Below are 22,653 nucleotides of genomic sequence, written 5' to 3'. Positions count from 1 at the left end.
GAATAAATCATGTCTGCGTATCTGGAACTTCTGTCAGCTATAGGTTTCGGAAGCTGCACTACAACATCAGTATATCGAACAAAACATACAGGCTCTTATATTTTAATTTGTTTTTGAGTGAACCATCACATTCTATCCCCAATCATCTCATACTTATTAATATCAACTCATACTTCTACCCTAGCTGCGAACTATCTGATAGACTTTTTCCATAAGCCTTGCAAATTAGAAAATGCCCAATCCTAAGATTCTTAATGTTTATGGGCTCATCATCCATCTCTAGCTCAAACTCAAAAGAGGAATCTTGATAGTACAATTCTGCGTTACTTAACGAGGACGAGTCAAATACCTTTCTTTTACCTTCTTTTTATCATCAATTTTAGGCTTTTTTATCTTCTCTTTCTTTTGTGCGATCTAGTCTCGTTCAGGTGTCTCTACAATAATAGTTTTTTGCGTACAGGATCTCTAGCCAGAGGCAAACTTTTACTAGGTGAGACATAACTATGATTATCTATTTTAGAGAAAGGATCAGCTTGATGGCGACACTACATTTGAGTTATTACCTATGCCACTGGATGCCGATTTTTCAGATTATGCAGATATGGGTCTGTCAGTCACATAGGAATACAGGAAATCCTGTTGAGTATACCCTGTCCAAATACCTGTACATTTAAAACCAGCTTTGAAATTATTTGCAGTGACACCTCTACCCTATACTTTATAAAATATTTCTGGAAGCTCGTATATAGTAAGTGGGTATATAGTAAGGTTGTAGGCGATAAGACGTATGGGGAGGCAACGTTACAATTAGTATTCATTTTTTTTTTGCAATAATCGATACCTGCAGCTGACAAGTGGGATTCATGGTTATCTTTATATACCGAGAATATTAGAATACCGAGTATCTTTTATGAAATATTTTAGTACTTTTAGAAACTTTTCACTAGTCATTCATCCACTCTGATAAACGAAGCCTAACGCACCAAATTTTGCAGGAACATTTTTTAGCATTCTATGCGGATCGTATTTTTTTCGGAGGAATATCCATATTAGGGGCAAAGCTGTTTTGTTTGCCCCAACTATACTAACTTTCGTTATTAATTCGTGAATCTTACAAGAAGTAACTTGACCCACTCAACTATTTGTACAATGGTTACATCAGTTTCATCTAAATTGAAGTTATCGGATGTTAAAAACAGGTGCCGCTTCAAAACAGGTTCTAACTTATCCTTGAAGTATCCCAAGGTGGTTGGTGATTCTTTGATTTTGACTTTTTTTTTATATCAAATTCATTAGCTAAACGGCGTGTTGATTTTGGTGATAAACCATGATACATATTGAAACAATTTTTTAAATATTTACCCAGGGCAAATTCCATATCGACCGAAAACACTTGTGCTGTCATATACTGAGAAGAAAACATTGACTTTTTTATGTTGTAACATTATGTTGTAATAAATGACATTCGTCCTGATAAAACAACCTCTGTTGCATTTTTTATATTTTTTGCAGAAAAGGATCTTTTCACCTTGTTTGTTTCACCTAGTTGGTCATCCTTTGGTACTTTCTAGGCATGTTTCTCAAAAATAACACATAACCGTTAAAAAAGGTAAGCCCCCAAAAACACATAAACCAAAAAATTATTATTTTGATTAAATGTTTTATAATATAAATAGTAAAAATATATAAACGAGACATATAGACTTACCTTAAGTTGTAGCCACAAAATAAATGATTAAATATAAAGCTGAAGTTAAAATATCCATTGTATTGTGACACTCAAATAATAATTCTAGGAGTAAAAAATGTAGAAAATGTGCATTAGAAACATACGTGACTTCTCACTGATGTGACGGCTAAACGTATACTATCCAATCGGAAACACTAATCTGGTTGCCCACCATACGGTGGTATACCTCAGGTGTGTGCTTTTTAAGCGGAAAATTTGAATCCGTCCATACCTTTCTGCCGCTCCGACCCTCCCCGTTCTTTCCTAAAAATAAAAAAAACATTTTTTTTAAACTTGCGTGAGTAAAGTTAAAAGTGACAATAAAATTGCTTATAAAGAATACATTGAAGAGGCTAAACAAAAATAGCGAGCGAGTCTTATACCACAGATATAACTTGCTAACGCAAGCTTACTAAGCTACTACTAGCTTGCGTTAGCTAGTTATATCTGTGCTTATACTAATTTAGTATCGACGAAGTCGGATACTAATTTATCCAATCTACCAATGTTATATAAGGACCAGACAAGCAAGAGTATCTCTACTTTGCCAACGCTTTTATTTCGCACATTTATTTCTGTTGTTTAAACAAATTCCTCTGGATTTTACTCCAATGATCCCTTGGAATGAAATGTCTATTTGTGAAAAGTATCACGGCGAACAATATTGAAATCGAAGTAAAAAAGTTGAAATCTAAAAAGTTTGTCGGGCCAAATAATACCACCTTCTTATTGTATGTATTGACTTTATAATTGAGCCTTTAATAATAATATTTAACTTACTATTGGAGGAAAAAACTTACCCACATACAGGGAAACCCTCAAAAAAGTTCCTATCTGTAAAAGTATGGACAAGCCTGATATTGTAAATTGTAGAGAGTGATTTTAATATACAGGGTGTCCGATACAAAATGTTTTGAAAATTACGTCAAATTTAATATTGAGGGGGACATTTATTGACAGAAATTGTATTTTTATGGCGTCATTCTCTCACTTCCAAAGCCTCTATATTATTTTTTTTTTAATGGGAATAAGGGTCAGGTGATACTTTAAATTAAAGCTAATTTTATTCTACGATGTTTTGTTTGTTGTACAAACGTTTTTTGAAGTACGAAGAAGAATAGATTGGTTTGGTTTATCGCATGACCTTCTGCAGTTTCTTGCTTTATTTTTAAAATCAAGAGTTTTATATCCCCTAAGCCTTATAAATACAGATTTTTATTTTCATCATAAAATATGCACCTATAACTTATATAATTTTTAGTCTTATACCTAGTTCAAAAGTAATTCTTTGATCCAAATAAATCTATGTCAAATATAACTGCGATTTTATACTCCATATTTGAAAATATAATATTTATGTAGCTTTGCGGATCATTGCTACTTGCTGAGTGTTGAAATTTGTTTTCGCAATATAACTCCGTTTTTACTTCTTGGTTAAAATTTATTTATTATTAGTCTTCGAGTAGATCTGGATTAGATAGACGTTTTTTCAAGGCGGATAACATACACGTTGGAGCTATATTGTTAAAGTCTTAACAATATAGCTCCAACGTGTAAAGTAAAGTTATTGCTACAGCCTTAATATTTGCTATTGAAATTTTGGATTTTTTAAGGTTATCTAGCTAGATTTTTTCCCTTATTTTATGGACTAGAATTGTCCCTCTTTAATGCACTATCCTCGGCATACGATTTTTCTCTTCAATCGGAAAAAGTTAATAAGCGTAAACATCCAATATTTTTTTTTAGTTTCTCTTGCGAAATATCCCGGTAAAGCACTTTTTTACTATTCGATTTGCTTTATTTGTAATTTTTTTATAAAAGCTTGTGGTACAGACACAGATTACTCCTAGGAGGAGGAGTAATCTGTGGTACAGATATACGTCAGGTTGGCCGAGCGGTTAAGGCGCCAGATTTAAGCTCTGGTTCCCGACAGGGAGCCTGGGTTCGAACCCCACACCTGACAGTATTTTTTTTAATTAATGTTATCTTTAATTATTTTATTTATCTTTATATGCCTGATATCGTTTATCTAATGTCACGGCATAAAAAAACATTGGTTTGAGATTTTCGCAATATGAGACCGAGTGACACCCTACTCCTACTTGTGTAAGTATTTCTAATCTAAATGTCAACAAACACTAACCTTACAATTCTCAACTTATCTAGAACTCTATATTGCTTTTAAAAATTTTAATCCTTAAGAAATAAATCAGCGGGCATATCAGCTGTCCATAAATATTTCTATACTATCAAGTTTTCAGCAATCAGCTCTCAATACGTTTTGCCTTTTTAAGCAAATTTTGATTATCATACACTCTAATTATCATTATACAGAATGACTCCTTCGAATTCTAACATAAGCTCGTAGACTAAATTCCTTAAATATATGGTTTTCTTGGATGCCTCCGAGATAGTATGTATTCAGCATTCATGCTTCTCAACCCAACTGTCTTTTGCTTTTTTCTTTTCCATGAAACAACAGAACCAAAAAGTGTAAAGTAAATAGGTGTATGATTGTTTATGTGTCACTGTAACTAATTAAGATATGTTTTACAGCTTTCTTATCCCACTTCAATCTCCTTTGCTTGGAAATATCCATCAATCAAGGTTTACTAAGCCCTGAAGCCATACTTCTATTTTGTAAATAGACAACTGTATGGACCCGCTTGTTCCCAAAACTTTTTGTTGATCTAAGCATCAAACAACAGGCACGTTGCTTTCTTAACCAGAATCTTATTTAACCTCTCACACACTCCATCTGGTGTGTAACTGTTAGTCTTCTAGTGTGCTATATCACTTTAAGCCAAAAACGTCTCTATATGACACGTCCAATAAATTTTCCACTGGTCACTCAAGATAAGTTCTAATTATTTCTCTTATCAAATAAGTAGTTCATTACTACGTAAATATGCTCTTAAAGTCCAGTTCAGAGATCTATTAGAATCTTTGATGTGTCGCAGATGCCGCGCTTACTAGTCCGTGCGCCTATGTCGTATTTATTGTCGCATGATATACATGTTTAAATGGCAAAATTTTATATAGTTTATCTATGAAATCATTTTAAATATACGTAAAACCCCATGTTTTACACATATTTTTTATTTTTCTTTCGTAAATGTGCATTTTAAAAAGAAAATAATATCACAAGAAAATAATATCAAAAAATTGACCGCGGACTAGAATCCAAGCATCTTACAAAATATTTCTCACCTCTTTTTAGCCAGTCTATTAAACAAAGATAAAACACCTGCGTTCTGGCAATTCCTACTTCAGGCTGTGCAAATGATTGTGTATCTCTCTCTATCGCACTGATTTTGAGGATTACGGGGCCCTACCCAAATAAATTTTTAAGCGGGGTTTCCAGATGCAGGGATTACTGGCGCCAGTATTCACTAGTTTACTGGCGCCACAATTAACTGGCACCATTGAGCGTTTCCACAGGTTTGTTTAAAGTTCTAAACTGGCATGTCATTTATGTCATCAAAATGGCGACAGCAGCAATTCGTCCTGCTAGTATCAATGTTGTGTTGCAAATTTTGTGTTCAGAAATGCGGAAGCAATTGAAAGAAAAAAAAACGTAAACATAGGTATTGGTCCGTGATTGGATTTCACGAAGAAGTACATATAGGTTAATCCGTGAATTAGCAGATGAAGACCAAGAATCATATCGTAATCACCTAAGAATAACAGAACAGTTTAACTTTTTGTTGAATCTCATAGCCAACAAAATACAAAAATCAAACACTCACATAAGAGACGCTATTCCAGCTCATCTCAAATTATAAGTAACACTATGATTCCTGGCTACGGGAGATTCTTTTGCCTCTCTACAATATATGTACATGATACCAAAATGCACAATATCAAAATTTATATGTAATGTTCTGGATTCTATTTATACTGTTCTAAAGGAATACATCAAGGTAAGACATTATTTATTTCTAATTTTCTAACTAGGTAGGTGCTACTAACATAAGAATCAAAAAGTAATAACAAAAATGTATTTAGGTATTGTTCCAAGCTTGGCTTAGTAAATCAGCGGTTTCATGTTCAGTGATGAAATTTTCCATTTGTGATCTCAATATAGTACTGGTTTGGATATGTATTTGTTCCTGAAAGTTAACACTTGCTGAATCCGAACTGGAACCTGTTGGTTAAGGGTATGGTGGTATTAGCGGTGATTGATTCTGCTGATACGTAAACGTGTGCGGTTGTTTCTTGGAGAGTAGTAACCGCCGCTGTGATAGAATCGCTTTTTGCTTTTTTAGAAGGTGCAGATTTGTTCCTCGTTTTTGCTATCTTTGCAAAAGCCGCTGAAGGTACCTGAAACGAGCTTTCAGTTGTTTCTTCCACAATTTCGCTGTGATCAGACTCAGCAGTATCATCACCATCTATTTTCTCATCTTGGGTGTTCTGTGATTCTTGGAATTCCTGGAATAAAGAAAACATATATATGCTATAATTTTTTATACCTTAATGGATCCTTTGTTCACAGTATTAATATAAATATCTACTTTTACTTAGTGACTATGAACATTTAGTTATCTAAAAATTTTCGAACTAAAATATGTTTTTCAAGAAAAATTAACCATACGCCATTACCATAACCATTTGTCACATCATTGCTTTTATATTATATTTTTCAAGATACCTGCTACACAACTGGAGTGGAAAGAAGGCAAAACTCTCAATATGCCATCGAATTGTGTCATAGTGGCAGATGATGCATTCCCTTTAAGACTTATCTTTTGAAGCCATACTCACGAGCTACTCAACTTTGTTTTAAATTTTTTTTTTAATTACCGACTTAGTAGAGCAAGACGCATAGTAGAGAATGCATTCGGAACATTAGTTTCCAAATTTAGAATCTTTGAGAAACCCATTTCACTATCTCCTGAAAAGGTGGACAAATTGGTTCTGTCATATCAGGTACATGGCGGAGAAATTAGAAGAGATGGATTAAGCAGCATCACGAATATGGGAAGTCATAACTATCCAAAGCCGGGTACAGACCTAAAGTGCCGCGCACGCGACGTGACCGCGACGCGTCTGCGGCGGGCTTTTCTCGGGCTTTTTATTCTGACGGGCCTACCGCGCGCCCACTACGCGACTTTTTATCCGCGAGGGGCGACGGGCCTGCCATGCGCGACCTACGGGTCGGATATTTTTTTTTTCAGTTCTATTCTAGCCTCTGCTTTGATTAGTACCTAGTGTTTATTTCGTGACAATGTCAGACGACGAAGAAACTACAGCATTAATAGCAATCGCTAGTGGTTGTATAGTAATTGCAGATACCTTGATGAAACAAAAGCGAAAGTCCCGCCGATGGTGTTGTACTGAATTGTATAAAAAATCTCCCGGTTTAGAAATTATGCATGATTTAAAGTTTCAACAAATTAGCGGACAATATAAAAATTTCACCCGAATGTCTCCAACAAACTTTGAATTTTGACTACAACAAATAGGACCACAAATCTCTAAAAAAGAAACTCACTTTCGCGAGCCAATATCCGCTCAAGACAGATAAGCAAATATTTTTTGGCGCAATTTATTATTCATTTGTTTTGAAAATAAAAGTTTTATATGTAATAACTTATTTTAACTACCATACCCAACCCCCAAACCAAATTGATGAGAAAATCATAAAATTTAAAGAGATTTGAGATTTGAATGATAAAATCATAAAATTTAAACATTTTTTTTGCACATTTCATCATCAACATTTTCAATTTCTAGTGACAAGGCAATGTCCTTCCATGCATCTAGCTTTTTGTCCTTCTTAAAATAATCTCTATTTGTTGGATCCCATAAATTTTGAAATCCCCTATACAAATCGATTAAATCAAGTTGTTTGTCTTCGGTCCACATCGCAACAGATTGTGGATTGTGGTGTGGTTGTTTTTAATTTTTTTTATTAATTTCCGACGTGTCTCCCTCGGAAGCTGCCACAAACCGTACTAACACGCCTCCGACGGGCCCCTTTGAGCGCGTCGTAAATACCGACAGAAATTGGATCGGGCGGCTCGCGCGCCTCCTTCGAGCCCGTACATACTGCACGAATTTGGCCCGTCGCGCGCGCGTCGCGGGCACTTCCTCTCAGGTCTATACGAAACTTAAGGGAAGCTGAGGCAGTAAGAAATAAATATTCTCAATACTTCGTAGGACCAGGAAAAGTTGCATGGCAAAACGAAATTATCTAATATTTTACACGTTCCGTATTACTTTTAAAAATGCTTAATAAATGTTTTACTTACCAAAGTATTTTTTGTCTCCCTTGGTTCAACAATAGCACTTAAAAAACCATCAGCAACTGAAAACCATCCTAGAGTTGGGGTATATAAATCATTTGTAGATGATTCAGTTTTATGAGATTTTAACACCTTGTTATGCTCTAGGGTGTAAGCATTCCTAATACTACGAATTTTTGCCTTTGCCGAATTCACATCAAACTCGCTAAGATAATCAGGCATGATACCAACAATTCTTCTTAAGGCTGCATCTCTTTTATTTCGGTCCTTATAGTCACCAATTTTATTACTCCGTAAGCAAGCTTGTTGTTCTTAGGCTTCTAAGAACTTTATTATTAACTCAGTAGACCATTTTTTTGAAAAATTCGAAATTTTTTTGGGAACGAAAAATACTCCAGCTTATGTTTACACAAATACTGGCGCCAAAAAGTAGACGAGCGTTGAACTTTACTGGCGCGTGGTTTAGTGGCGCCACTAAACTTGCACCAGTCAATATTACAGGTTTCCACATGCAATAAAGCTGGCGCCAGTCGAATGGCGCCAGTAATCCCCGCATGTGGAAACCTCGCTTTAGGCTGTTTTTGTATTACTTTCGTCCTGTTTTTAAAGAGATCTTTATGGAAGGGTTTATCACCTTTAATAGTTGGGAGGGGGAGCCATGTGAGTCTATTATTATTTAATGGGTTTTGCCGGTTTGGCTTTTTACACTTTTATGGAAGTGGAGAATTTGACCTGTATTCATCTAAATTTTCTGCAGTTTTTACTGTGAGGAAGTATGTTTTTTTTTTTGTGGATTTGTTTTGGTATTATACCTAAGACCTTAAAATATTTCGACCCTGGGAAAATAAGCAGGAAAATTTGGCAAATGAAGGAAAGTATTTGTGCGGGCTTATGGAGGCCCTGGGCGCATAAAAAGGACATTAACATTTGTGATGAAAACAATAAGAGTGATCTGGACAGTGATTTAGACTTACATCGTTCTGATAGTTCATTGTGTAGTATCGAGGAAGCAAAAAGAAGCAAGGAAAGTAGAAGCTACAGAGGAAAGTCAAACAGTTTTAAAACATAATTGTTTAAATACAGATGCCAAATAAATTTATCTAATTGTCTATAACAATCTAAGGAATGATCCTCAGTTTACAAATGATTGTAGTGCTTTGCAAAAAAACAGCGTTTTTAACAGGGATTCCCTATAGTACAATATGCTATTTTGTAAAAAAAGGAATTACAGACAGAAAAAAAAGGAAAGATGTAGGACAATCAAAGGGACTTGACACGGATATTGCCAAATTGCTAAGGGAAGTTGTGTATTCTAAATACAAAAACAATAAGGTTCTGACTATAGAGATGGTTAAGGACACCTTATCGGCAAGGGACAAATATTTCTCAGTCTCAACCTTGCGGAGATACCTGATAAAACTTGGATTTAAGCTTAAGATGGTTAACAAAAGAGCTGCTGTAATGAGATTTTCAGGTGGCGTATAGAATATTTGGAGAAAATTAAAAAATTTTGGAAGGATAAAGATATATTATTTACCTGAAACATGGTATGATACATTTATGATTGATGTATGATTTCCATTCTGTGGGAACAAGTCCCTTTTTTGCCATAGTAAGAATAAGAAAAACATATTTTTATTAATTAATAAAACAAGTTTAAAGTTTTGTTTTTTTCAACTTACTGCCTTGTTGTCCTTCAGCGACACAATAAAGTCTGCCTTTTCCCCCATTATATGGGAAAAAAATCTCTTTTGCTATGGTAAGAAAAACAGTGTTTTTATTATTAAATTTAAATTTTACAGTCTTTCAGAGGCATTATAAAAGCAGTTTAATTATTTTTTTACAGTTATTGCCACACTTGTCCTGTACCAGAAAGGCAAGACTAGTGCTGATAACCGAAATTGATTTTTTGGTTAACCGGTTTTCGGTTAACGGCGGTTTTCGCCAAAACCGAAAATCGGATATTCGATTAATCGGTTTTCGGTTAACCACGGCTTTGGTTAATTAAAACCGAACATAAAGCAAATCGGTTTTCGAGTAAATCAAATACCGAATAATCAATTTTCGGTTAACCGACGTTTTTGAACTTTTGACCAAAACCAAAAACCGATTAGGTGGTTAATGGATTGTTGGTTGACTCTGACCGTGATTTTAAAGGTAAACCGACCAAATAAAAAAAAACGGCCTTTTTAAGTCGAATTTTGGTTAGCAGTGAGCAGTTTGGATTGCAGGATTCTAGAATATTTACTGCAAATTGACTTTGGACAACTTAAATAAAATTTCATAAACTGATTAAATTAATACATATTTTTAATTCAAAATAAAGACATAGGTATTAAAAATAAAAACATATAATATTCGTAATAATAATCAACCCTAAAAAATGCAAGTCAAGGAAAACTAATAGTTTTAACAAATTAGTTTTGAATTATGTTTAAGGAAAACCAACATATTGACTGTGTTGCTTTCAAACAATTTCTTTTAGCTGAAACTATATTCCCTGAAAATCAGAAAAGACTAGCTCTAATTAACTATACATTTTTATTTTTAGGCTGATGAGGTTTTTTTTGGTTTTGCGATTTTAAAAACCGTTTCGGTTTTTCGGTTTTAAAAAACCATTTCTGGTTTCAAATAACCATTCTCGGTTTTTAAACACCGTATTTATTTTTTCGGTTTTAAAACGAAGTTTTCTAATAAACGGTTTTAACCGAAACCGGTTTTTTTAAAAACCGGTTTACCGATTTTGGTTTTGGCCGGTTTTTGCCAGCCCTAGGCAAGACTACTTCTTTCATAGTTCACTGAAAGAAAAAAGGCTATTTTACATCTGAGTTGTAATTATTTTTACAAAAAATTATTGTAAATTATTAATCAAATTTAAAAATTATTTCTGTTACTCGTGGACACTTTTAAAATCTGTTTTAGTATCCATATGCTTCAGTGCGATATGAAGTTGGAATCCATAGTGGCAACAGAGAAACTGTTTCCTTCCTTAAGGTAAGAAACTGCTAAAGAACAAAGGCAAAAAAACAAAGTTTAGAAAATTGTAAACCACTCATTTGAGGAGAGTTAATCTCCTCAAATGAGTGGTTAAATTTATAAAAGTATTTAGTATCCTCGCTGTAGTCTTAGGATCCAGTATACTTAAAATGTAGTATTTTATATAAGATTTTTAGTTTTTACTATAAGCATTTATGTTTGTTAATTTTCATCTAATTTCTCCTATTATGCACAATAACTAAATATGAGGCAAACAAATTAATAAATATTACATTCAGGATGTAAAGTGTGTTTCTGTAGCTAGATAATTTTTAATGTAAAAGTTTATTTAAGAAAATATACTTCCACTTTTCTGACTACATAATTTACTTTTTATTAAAAGATGTTAGTACTAAATATAGAGAAATAAAAAAAAATAATAAAAAAGGACATTGAATGTGGCAGCCAAAATCTCCGTTAATAATAACCACCAAACAAAAATAAATCTCAAGACCCAAAAAAGTAACTATATAAAGTTTAAACACAAACCAAAACATTTTACCCTTTTGTGTCAAAAAGTAAATCTTTAATGCCTTAATCCACAGAATAAATGGGCCTAAATAATTTGTACTACCTATCCTCTCATACTCGTTAAATTAAATGAAAATTTTTTTCAACTTATTAAATTAAAATTTTTGATTAAACTGATTTTACGTACTAAATCTTATCTTTTAATTAAATATTATCTTGCTATCAACTATCCTGAATTTCTAGCTTTATAGAACTAAACCCAAAAATCCAGAATAATAAAATTTGAAATATAAATAAATTTTAAGGCCGGACCTGTGAAACTTTTCACGCTTGAGTGGCTGTGGCTGAGGTCAGACGTCTAACAAAATAGTACGTGGGCGGATGTAGACAAATTTTACGAATCAAATATTTAAATTTAAAAAAAAAATTCCCAAACATTAATTTTTTTAATGGAATGAATTAATATCGCTTAGAATATAACTTTATGACTCTTTCCACATAAAATATACTATGAATAGGGCTAGATCATAGTAGATCGCTTCTATCAATAAGTGAACAGTAAAACTAAATTCAAATGCAAGAATTTAAGATAACGCGAATACTTTGGTAAATTTAAAATTCACAGGAGTGTAAACTTTTATTACAAAGGGAAAACCCACGCCAATATTGCCAATAGCCAAGCCGACCAAAAGAAAAGCGTTTTTAAAAACTGTTAACTTTGTCAACTCTTTTATGTTGCCAATTACTTATTTGACAGTCAATAAGGGGGGGGGGGGGGGGTGTGCAACAAAAAAACTGGGTTGCTGTTGCGACCGATATTAATAATTTTGATATATTAGTATGACAAATACTCCATTACTTAAAGTTGTTAGATGTTTGAAAATATATATCTAATTACTTTTCTACCAGATCAGCATGTTAATTAATTGAATTTATAGGATATGTTAGTCCTTTAGAAACAGGGCATCTCGACTTCACAGTTGTCTATATTCATACCGAATTTATTGACTTTTTCTATCAAAGCCAAGAAGCATGCAAATGTTGTTTTTGCTGTTTGCTCTACTGAAATTAGAAATATTGAAAGTAAAACTTAGAAGTTTTAAAAATACGTATCCTTTTTCTGGGATATAATTTTGTGTATTAACATAAATGTATGTGTTTTTTTAATTTTTGTCTAATGCATAGTAGCTAAAACATTTTTTAGAAGTATTTATATGTACATTTATATACGTCTGCGGGACTTAACTGTAACTTGACTAATGTACCAACTAAATACGTATCCAATAATACGTATTAAATACGCTAGTTTTATAACAATGGACGTATGAACATAAATGACATAAAAATTACGTACTTATGACGTATGATGCTATTTGTGTATATGACGAATAAAATGTTTTGAATTAAATTGACTTTACGAAACTAAAAAATAATACTAACTAACCTTATATCTTTTTTTTAACCATATTTTTTATTTTAAAATAAGATTAATATAAAAATTGTATTTGTTTAACTGTTAAATATTAGTTAAATACTTAAGAAATTTTTATTAAGGCAAAATCAACAACGATAGGAAAAAAATACATTCTCGTATTAAACTCTATATTGTTATTGTCACAACAACATATTGTATATAAAAAATGTATTAAAAACAAAACAAAACGTATATTTTATCTGATGTTTACACTTTCAAATGTGCTTCATAAATTTCATCCCAAAGCTTCAATCTCTCACCATCGATATTCTCAATCATTTTTAGGTCGTGTCCAATATCAAGAAATTCCAAGTTTTCATGATTAACCGGCTTCCACTTAACATGACTTAATGATTCTTCTAAATCGGGGGTTGGTTCTCCATGCTTAGCAAAATTGGTCCATAGCTTTACAAATCTTTGAATATACAAATCCTCTGGGCTGCCTTTTATAATAGAAGGAGTATAAAATGTTGGGAATAAATATAATAAGTCATCAGCGTGTACCACACCATTTAAATCTTTTTTGGGTACATTTTTAAGTAATCCTTGTACTGAGCTTTTGGCTAATGGTAAGTAGTTTGTAGATAATTTACTAAGAAAACTGTAAAATATGGCGGTTTTAAAATATTTTGCCATTGCGAATGTATGGAAATAATTCAAAGGGCCAACCAAAGACATTCTGTAGGCGTAGACTGGTTGGTGGGAATGCTTAGCTTGTAGCTTAATTGTTCTTTGAATAGAATGGATGAAATTTGTGTCACCCTTAAGCTGAAATAATTTATATTTTTACAAATTTACTAAATTTAAAATTTGCTCTTTACCTTATAAACATTTTCAATATCCTCCTCGTTACAATGATTATCATCAAAATAAGCTTTCTTTAACTTATCAGCAACTTCTTTGGATTTTTCTCCACCTTTTTCCAATCCTAGTTCAAAAGGTATCTCATGCTCCAGGTTCTTCGGCAATTCTAATCCTGGAATAGTTTTTCTAACAAGTTCAAAAAATATTCCCTCGCCAGAATTATAGCCTATTATTAAGGGAATCTTGCGACCTCCTTGAGAATGCATAATTTCTGTTGGATGTGCTGTTAAAATGGCATCTGGTGATGCAGGTTCGACCACTGGACCCCATGGACGTGTTTGACTAGCTGAGAATAGCTAAAATTTTATAAATGTTCCTATATTGAATATGATCATTTTATCAATTCACAAATACGTATCACATCCACGATTATATGTATATTGAAATTGATATGTTTTATCAAATCAGGTCTCTCTCATAAGTATATTATTTAAATCATAATTTTTTGAAATTATATCATCATGATCAATGAAGGTTATGCATTATTATATCCAAGACATGAATTAAGTGTTTTAATTTAATAATTTATAATAATGTAATGATATTGGCAACGTCGCGCATATCAGCTGTCCTTCGCGGTGACGCAAGCGGGCGTACCGACATCTAGGAAGACACGTGGAAGGTTAGCGAATCTTCCGAAACCATGGTCAAGTCAGAATATTGGCGCGACTTTTGAAATCGAACTAAATAATAGTAAATAAATACAGTGTCAATAAATTTTTAGTAGTCTTAAGCCATCGTGTATAGTGTGTACATGTATAATAAATTAGCTGACTATTTTGTGCATCGAGTGTTTTAATTCACATCTAGCAAACGGTAAAAACGCCACATAGAGTGGTACAGAGTATAAATTGGACGTCAATCAGCTGGATATTGGTAAAAAATAAATATTGATAACCTGAGCTGGTGAATTTAAAAGTTGTTGACCAGAAAAAGGAGATGGAGGAACTGCAATAAGATAGGAAATAAAGAGGACTTGCAGAAGCGGTTTGAAAAGCGATGACCCAGACAACTTTTGCTTCTTGCTGGTGCAAGCGATAATAGTCAAATGTTCAAAGGTTTAAAAAACGAATTACTACAAAATTCCGTCAACCTGGAAGTAGAGTTTCTTGAAAATTTCGTCATTCTAGAAGCTTTTTTGCTTAAAAATGCTACAAAACTAGAAAAGAAATGTGCCATATTAAGAAAGAATTATGTTAAATGAAAAGATTTGAAATAACATAAAGAAGTTAAAAGAAGAAATTCTGAAAAAAATCTTCTTTACTAAAAAAGTGGATTCTTTTAGTGATAGAGGACAGGATCTAGGAAGTTTAAAGCAGAATCGCAAGACTTTCTCTGAGTTGCCCTGTAGTTCATCCATGGACCTCAAGAATGAAGTGAGGGCCAATATGGATTCTGTTGTGCTAATGCGCCTCAATTTAATGGCAATATATCATGAAATTTGTATAAGCTCCAGTTTCATGTGACTGCAAAAGCAAACGTTTAGTCATCCAGGGAAAAGGCCACTGCCCTTACGTTGGCTAAGCAGACAAGATGCTGCCGTGATCGTACAAAAAATGTCTTCCAAAGAGCATGAAAATCGGTGCCAAAAAGTTAGGGTTTGAAAGAATTTGAAGATGATCTGGAATTTCTATATATCCCGGAAAGAATCATGGAGCGTTTAACACCTCAAGTAATCATGGATAGATACGGCGATGGTGATATATGGCAATACTTACTACAAGGTTAATCTCCTATGCTAGTAGATGCACTATTACGGGCCCTTAAATTCGAAGCTGCCAAGAACATGAACAAGGGTCAGGCCAAAAGGGAACGACTTTGGGGAATCTGACAAGCGCATGATAAGGGAGGCAATTAAAGGACGTAGCCATCAGGACCAGAAATTAGAGTATTGGAAACGTGACAAAGCAGGTCATATAAGAAGCCACCCCCAAAAAACCCTAGTTTTACTTCCACCAAACAAAGGAAAATTGATGCAACCAGACGATTGTCGACCTGTATTCAGCATGCTGTAGCAAGAAGACCATGTCCAGAGAACTGCAAGTATTATCAGCTGACAGAGAAGAAAGATGCTAAGTTGTTAAGAACCAGTATCGTAGATGAAATTTGGTAAGATGGGGTCTTATAAATGACTAAAAGGAGGATCCCGATATCGAGAGAGTCCATACACGGATAAAGGAAGGGAAGAAGCCAACTTGGGAACAAGTTGTTAACTATTCACTCAACGTTAAGTAATCTTGGGTGTAGTGGAACTCCCTAATTTTAGAAGAGGGACTCTTGTAGCGGAAAATACTTGACCACGACGGCAAAGCGGAAAGAAGGCAAATCGTTGTGTTTAAATGTCGGAATTCATAGTTGCTAAAGGAAATCCATGCCGGTATATTAGGGGGATATTTTGAAGTAACAAAGACCCTGAAGAAACTGAGGAGAAGATTTTACTGGGTCAATCGCAAGGTAGACGTAAGGGACTAGTCCGAGAAATACGTTGTATATGCGGTAAGTAATGGGCCAGAGAAAACACAGAAGGCTTTGATGCGTTAGTACAACATGGAGGGTCCCTTTGAAAGGATTTAGAATCGAAAAAACGAGGAATACTGCAATATACCCGCAGTCAGGTGGCATAATGAAACAAATGGTTCAATAATCGGTATTTGGCCAAAATAGTCTCTACCCACCGAAGAATCTGGGATAACCTTCTTCATTTGTTCCTACTGGCTTATCGGGCATCCATGAAAGTACAGAAAAGTTTCCGGCTCGAATAGTGATGGGACGAGAACTTTGTCGCCCATGTGATCTGAAGTTTGGTTGCCCGCCAGGATCCGATGTTGTCGGGGAGGACTACATCAGTGACATGCGCAGAAAAATGAATGTCATTCATAGTCAAGTGCGCATTTCCATTCGAGATGCTAGTAATCGGATAAAGGGGCCATGCGATGTCAATGCCAAAGCCCAGAGTTACAATAACTTGCTTTGGCTTTATGACCCTAAGAGGTGCAAGGGCTTATTAACGAAACCTCAGACATTCTAGGATGGGCCATATAAACGATCTTTTTTTCAAATTATATTACATAATTTGTCGAGAAGTAAAGCTCGAGTCATTTAGTTCAATTGACCGGCTTCTTTTTAAGAAAACCACGAAATTGCTGAGCTGCGGCAAGTCAAATCAGAGTCGGATTTGACATTTGGTGAATTCAGGGTGCATTATTCTAATGGCCTAGAGTCGGTATGGCGTGACCGTAAACTGCAGAAAGACCAGTTTACTGGTCCAGCAGACTATCCTTTGGCACATTGTGTGGCTAAGGATTTACAAATGTCTAGACCAATAGCTGAGGTTTTTTGCAGAAAATTCGAAAAAATTCATGTACTGCGTCGCTCTAACCCCAGATTCTAACAAGCACTCAAGATAATATTATAAAGTATTCACGATGTGATCGTGTGGTCTAAGATTCGAATCCTGGCATGGGCCAGGTTGTTTGTGTTTGTCATATAAAACAAAGCACCTTGTGGTTTGGAACCCACATTAAACTGAAATAAAATTATGACGAATAGTACGTACGACGCGAGTCCATTGTAATTGAGGAAGAAGAAGAAGATTATAACTGATGTAGAGACTGACAGAAAGATATTCTACCTGGTTACCAGAGAGGCGTTACATCAAAAGGCAACCTATAAGAACATTTGGAACACTGCGTTCTCTAAAGGAGAAGTTGTTTGTTGATGAATTCAGAAGCCTAGCAATTCCCAAACTCGCATGCAAACTCGGTAACTTGAACTAGAGGATGACTCGCAGTATGTTAGAGATGCTCTTCAAGGTACAGGTGTTCCAAATGTCGTTTTCTGGAGAAAATCATGAATTGCTATTTCTACGAGAAATCGTGTTCCAAGAGGGGAAGTGAAAACCTTTTTGCCGATATCGACATACACCATATTTGGGATAATTTCGTGACGAAATCAGCTTAGGGAGGGGACAATATTGGCAGTGCCATGAATATCAGGTGTCCTTTGCTTTTCTGGAATCACGCGGTGGTGGGCATACTGTACGACATCTCTAGAGATGCGTGAAACGTTAACGACTCTTCCAAGACTATGGTCTGCTGAATATATAAGGTATCCGAGCCGCCGGAAGAGTTCAAGTCAGAATATTAACACGACTTTTAAAATTGACATAAATAGTAGTCAATAAATACAGTGAAAGCTTTCCTTGCGGACAGCTCCTATAAGCGGACATCTCTTTTACCCGAACAAATTCCTGGAACCGAATTTTAGCATATCATTTTCAATGTTACATGCATTCCGATAAGCGAACGCTCTTATAAACGGACGGAGACACTGGATTTTTCTGTATGTGATCCAATGTGATGATTTTTAGTTCCGCTTATTGCAATGCACATATCTACATATGTACATAAAATTTGGTAATTCCCCGATTTACGCATTTCGTTGGCTAGCCAGTATGTAATCTTGTGGTTTATCTTGAGTTCAGGCAAATTCGTAGTTGATTGAGATATTTTATTATTGTAACAGTAAAATGGCACCAAAAAAAAGGATGCTCTCATTAAAGGAAAAGATGGAAGTTATTAACGTATTACACAGAGAAAGTGTTTCAGTTCGTCATTTGGCAAAGAGGTTTAATATTGGGAAAACGCAAGCAGCTGAAATTGCTAAAAATAAGGAAGATATCAGGAGTAAATGGCAATCAGGAACTAATATAAATCAAAAGAAAGATTTTTTTAAAAAGGAAGGTTTTGCTTTCACAAACCACTCAAAACATGTTTTGAGTGGTTTGTGAAAGCTAGAAGTCAGAACATTCCAATCTCTGGGCTGTTAGTGAAAATGAAAGGTAAATAAATCGCCATTACTTTGGGCTATAATAATTTCAGTGCGTCCGACGGGTGGCTGCAAAAGTGGGGCAAGAGACATAGTGTGAGTTTCAAATGCATATCTGACGAAGCTGCTGCAGTAAATCAAGTTGATGTGTCACAATTTTTCGAGAAACTTCCGTCCATGTTGCTTGGCTACAAACCAGAAGACGTGTACAATGCAGATGAAAGTGGACTTTTTTTTTCGCGCATTGCCCGACAAAACTCTGTCCCTTAAAGGAGAAACATGTGTTGGTGGAAAGTTGTCTAAAGATAGACTAACCATTTTATTCTGTGCAAATATGGCCGGTGAAAAAATCGATTTGATTGTGATCGGGAAAGCGGCTCGTCCCCGTGCTTTAAAAAACGTTGCTATTAAGGATCTACCAGCGACTTGCAAATCCAGCAAAAAGGCATGGATGACCCGAGAACTCATGTCTGATTGGTTACTGGAATTCGAAAGGAAAATGGGAATCCAAAAAAGGCAAGTTCTTCTATTTTTAGACATTGCATGCTCTCATCCTCGTGACCTGAAAATGAAAAATGTGAAAATTATATTTTTACCGCCAAACATAACTTCAGTTTGTCAGCCCTTGGATCAAGGTATTATATAGAACTTTAAATTTTATTATCGGCATTTGATTTTAAAATATATTTTAACAAAAATTGACGATGTTCAAAGCTTATCTGAGCTTATAAAGTCTATTAATGTGTTAGAAGCTTTGTATTTTATAAAAACAACATGAAATAAAGTAAATTCCTCTACAATTAAGAACTGTTTTGGCAAAGCTGGATTCAGAAAAGTAGATGTAGCTCAGAATTTGCTGAGCAAAATTTTTGCGATGCTGAAGACGATCTGCCCTTAGCGACACTTGCTCAGTTACTGCGACATGCCAAACATTTAGGAGTAGCAGACCCCCAGAAAGTAGATGATTTCCTGGCCTTAGACAATAACATAACAACAGAAGAAAATGCCATTGACAACTTTTCGAATTTGGAGGTAAAAAGCCCAGGCAAACTTAAATATGGTAGTCCAGACGAATCAGAAGAAGAAGTGGAACTGGTGGACTCACTAAGAGGTTCAAAAACTATAAATTCATATGGGGAAGCTCTAAATCATATTTCTATATTGAAAAAAATTGCAAAAGATGATTTCACTGCATGTCAACATTTAAAAAATTTAGAAAGTTATTACGAAAATTGTCTCGTTCAGCAAAAGATGGTGAAATTTTTTCAAAACTTTTTGCAAAAAGCTAAAGAATAATGTTTTTTTTTTTAATTCTCGTACCACGTATAGAAGCATTTATGTTTTTGTATGCGTATACATACATATAGATATATAGCATAAATACATACTTTAAAAATGTGGCGAGTTTCTGTTTCATTTTCCTCATGATTATGTAATATCTCATTTCCTCATGATTATATACCCCGGTATTTATACTCTATACTCACATACTCTCTTTTAAATGGACACCTCCCATAAGCGGACAAAAGTTACGGAACCGTGAGTGTCCGCTTATGGGGCTTTCACTGTATTTCAAATAGTGTTAAGTCATCGTGTTTAGTATGTAAGTGTAAAATAAATTAGTTGACTATTTTTATACAGGATACTACTTGTTATATAGAAACTTATATTTCTATAGCACTATTGGGAAAAATTCTTTTTTATTTTGCAGAAACCTTCTGGAGATTTCTTGTTACCAAGAAAATGCATTAACCAAAAGTAAGCAAATCTTCAACACTGAATTACTTCTTAATCCTTAAATTTTTCCTAAGAAACTATTTTAAAGGAGCCTAACCTAAGTTATGCTTAAGAATATTTACTAAGGACTAAAACTCTTGAGGTTGCATTTCGAAACTTTTTATGGCTCCTGGGTCTTGATTTTCTTCACTGGGTCTTTATTTCTTGATTGTGTCTTGAAATTGCTTCAAATTTCGATTAAAAAACTCTTTTTTTAGTCTTAGACCATACTGGATTCATTTCTAATAACAAGAAGGGATTTTAAACTGCAGTTAAAAATATTCAAACATTGGTGGTATGGCTCCCAAAACAAATTTTATTACATACTCAACATACATACTCTAGTTTAAAAATTCATAAAGCTGGAGCAGACATATTTTATCTAAAGTCTAAAATCGTCCGTCGGAATTTTTGTGAAATTTGTCACTCTATATTAAATCTGAGATCATTAAAAATTAATGTGAAGAATATTTTAATAATTGCTTACCTCTTTACTTTTCTTTTGTGCGTTAATAATATTCTTTGCGGATTCTTTCTTTAGTCGATCTAATATAGCCTTTTCATCGGTCTCCTTATATCCCAGGAATTTAGCGATTTCACCTGAATTATTTTTACCCCATGCCCAATTATTAAGTGCACTGCCGCTTTGGACTATGGCTTTGTGAAACAAACCTAAAAATTAACCATATATTTAACTCTTATAAGATTTTCATACTCTCCTGAAGATGTAATTATTAGCTAAATACGTGTCGATAAACAAAGTAGCTAAGTGAAGTGCTAAAACTATTTCGTTTAAATCCTAGAACAAATGTGCTAGTTTTTATAACATAAGTTCTTCTACAAACCTGCATAGAGTATTAATTTACGTACTTATATATATTGTTTGGAGAGTTGTGATTAAGTAAAAAAAAAACAAAATATACAAAATAGTAATAAAATGGAATTAGCTCTGCTCGAAAGCAACAAATCAGCTTTACCAGCTTTCTGTGAAGGCAATGGAGAAGTTGATTGACCGTTACCTAAAAGAAAATATCCTGGTCAAAAACCACTGCATGTGTAATAATATATGCCTGACTGGTAAATCTATTGACAACTCGTGAGAAATGCGGAGGGCCTCTAGGAAATAAGTAGACTTGTCTTGGTACGTCTGAGGATATCGAAGAGGAGTCTAGTAATACTCCTTTCGTAGTGATATAGCGAGTATTTCGTAGTGATATAGCTATCTAGTCTAAAGGATAGTCGGTAGTCTTGAGGGATAGAGGCCATGCTCACACAGTACCATGTATTTGCCGAGCTTAATAATGAGGTTGTTGAAAGGATGGCGAGGAGTACTGTTCTAACTATATGGTGTCCAGTAGTCCACGGCCTAATCAATGAGTCAAACAAGGCAAGCTTGTATACGCAAGCTGACGCAGACAACTTCGTAATCCTTTGCATAAGAAAAAATGCTACCCTCATGCAGGGCCTCATTATGAGAGTCTTGCGTATAGTGGACTGCTTAGGATGCAAAGGGCTAAGGATAAAGTCAAAAAAGTAGAGCTCCTACTTCCTATAAGGAAACGTAGCGGCACACCACCCTATAGCTAAAATACTCCTATCTCTTAAGATCGTTTATTGGTTCTAGTCATCGTAAAACCTCTTTTCACATACCCCTTAGTAAGCGTGCATGAAAAAAAAGAAAATTTGAGAGCAACTGGCGAGAGTAAATTGCCCTGAGCACATTCCTAAAATTACATAAACTATTCGAGAAGCATCAAATAGAGTCCTTGGAGCTCTGTTAAACCTTCCTCTCTAGACCGTGTGATATAATTCAGAGCCGTCAGGGCCATCAGTCTGTACGTAGGCTACCTGGTTTTGATAAACTATGAATCAATGAGAAATGTCGTTTATATACAGAGTGTTTCGGGAGAAAAGGGAAATATTTTAGGAACATGTTCAGAAGGTCAAAATAAGAAAAATTAACCCTTATGTTTAAATTTGATTCTCAACCGTTTTTGAAATAATCAGCAATCAAAATTTGACTGTGAAGTCCTTCTATGGTTTCTACTGGTATTTCGTATACTAGAGCTTTTATCCACCCCCAAAGGCAATAATCCAGTGGATTATTGCCTTTGTTTGGCCACTGTATTTGGCCATCGAAGTCTGGTGACCTCGGTGGCCAAACTTGAAGTCCTCCTCTGCCAATCCAACGATCAGGAAAACGATTGCCTAAGAAATTACGCACTCGG

At 34.6% G+C, this 22,653-nt stretch overlaps 1 protein-coding gene, 1 non-coding gene and 1 pseudogene across 3 annotated transcripts in view; 2 read left to right on the top strand and 1 right to left on the bottom strand.

Moving 5' to 3' along the window:
* The first annotated feature begins 3,609 nt into the window (after nucleotides 1–3,609).
* Trnal-uaa (transfer RNA leucine (anticodon UAA)) lies at nucleotides 3,610–3,692 on the top strand. Its single transcript has one exon. It is a non-coding gene; the product is annotated as a tRNA-Leu (tRNA).
* A 9,377-nt stretch (nucleotides 3,693–13,069) lies between these two features.
* Nucleotides 13,070–22,653, bottom strand: part of LOC126744408 (esterase B1-like) — a 35,616-nt gene continuing 26,032 nt past the window's right edge. For both annotated transcript variants that reach the window (XM_050451793.1, XM_050451794.1), the window contains exons 6-8: nucleotides 20,913–21,097; nucleotides 13,780–14,118; nucleotides 13,070–13,726 (exon numbers count right to left, since the gene is read on the bottom strand). In XM_050451793.1, coding sequence (XP_050307750.1) covers nucleotides 13,166–13,726; nucleotides 13,780–14,118; nucleotides 20,913–21,097 — 1,085 coding nt within the window. In that variant the 3' untranslated portion in view covers nucleotides 13,070–13,165. The remainder of the gene's footprint in view (nucleotides 13,727–13,779; nucleotides 14,119–20,912; nucleotides 21,098–22,653) is intronic.
* On the top strand, nucleotides 17,087–19,784 carry LOC126744409 (tigger transposable element-derived protein 6-like; annotated as a pseudogene).

This window comes from Anthonomus grandis, chromosome 14, assembly GCF_022605725.1.
Source record: "Anthonomus grandis grandis chromosome 14, icAntGran1.3, whole genome shotgun sequence".
NCBI lineage: Eukaryota > Metazoa > Arthropoda > Insecta > Coleoptera > Curculionidae > Anthonomus > Anthonomus grandis.
This window is presented reverse-complemented; position numbering and strand designations above follow the sequence as displayed.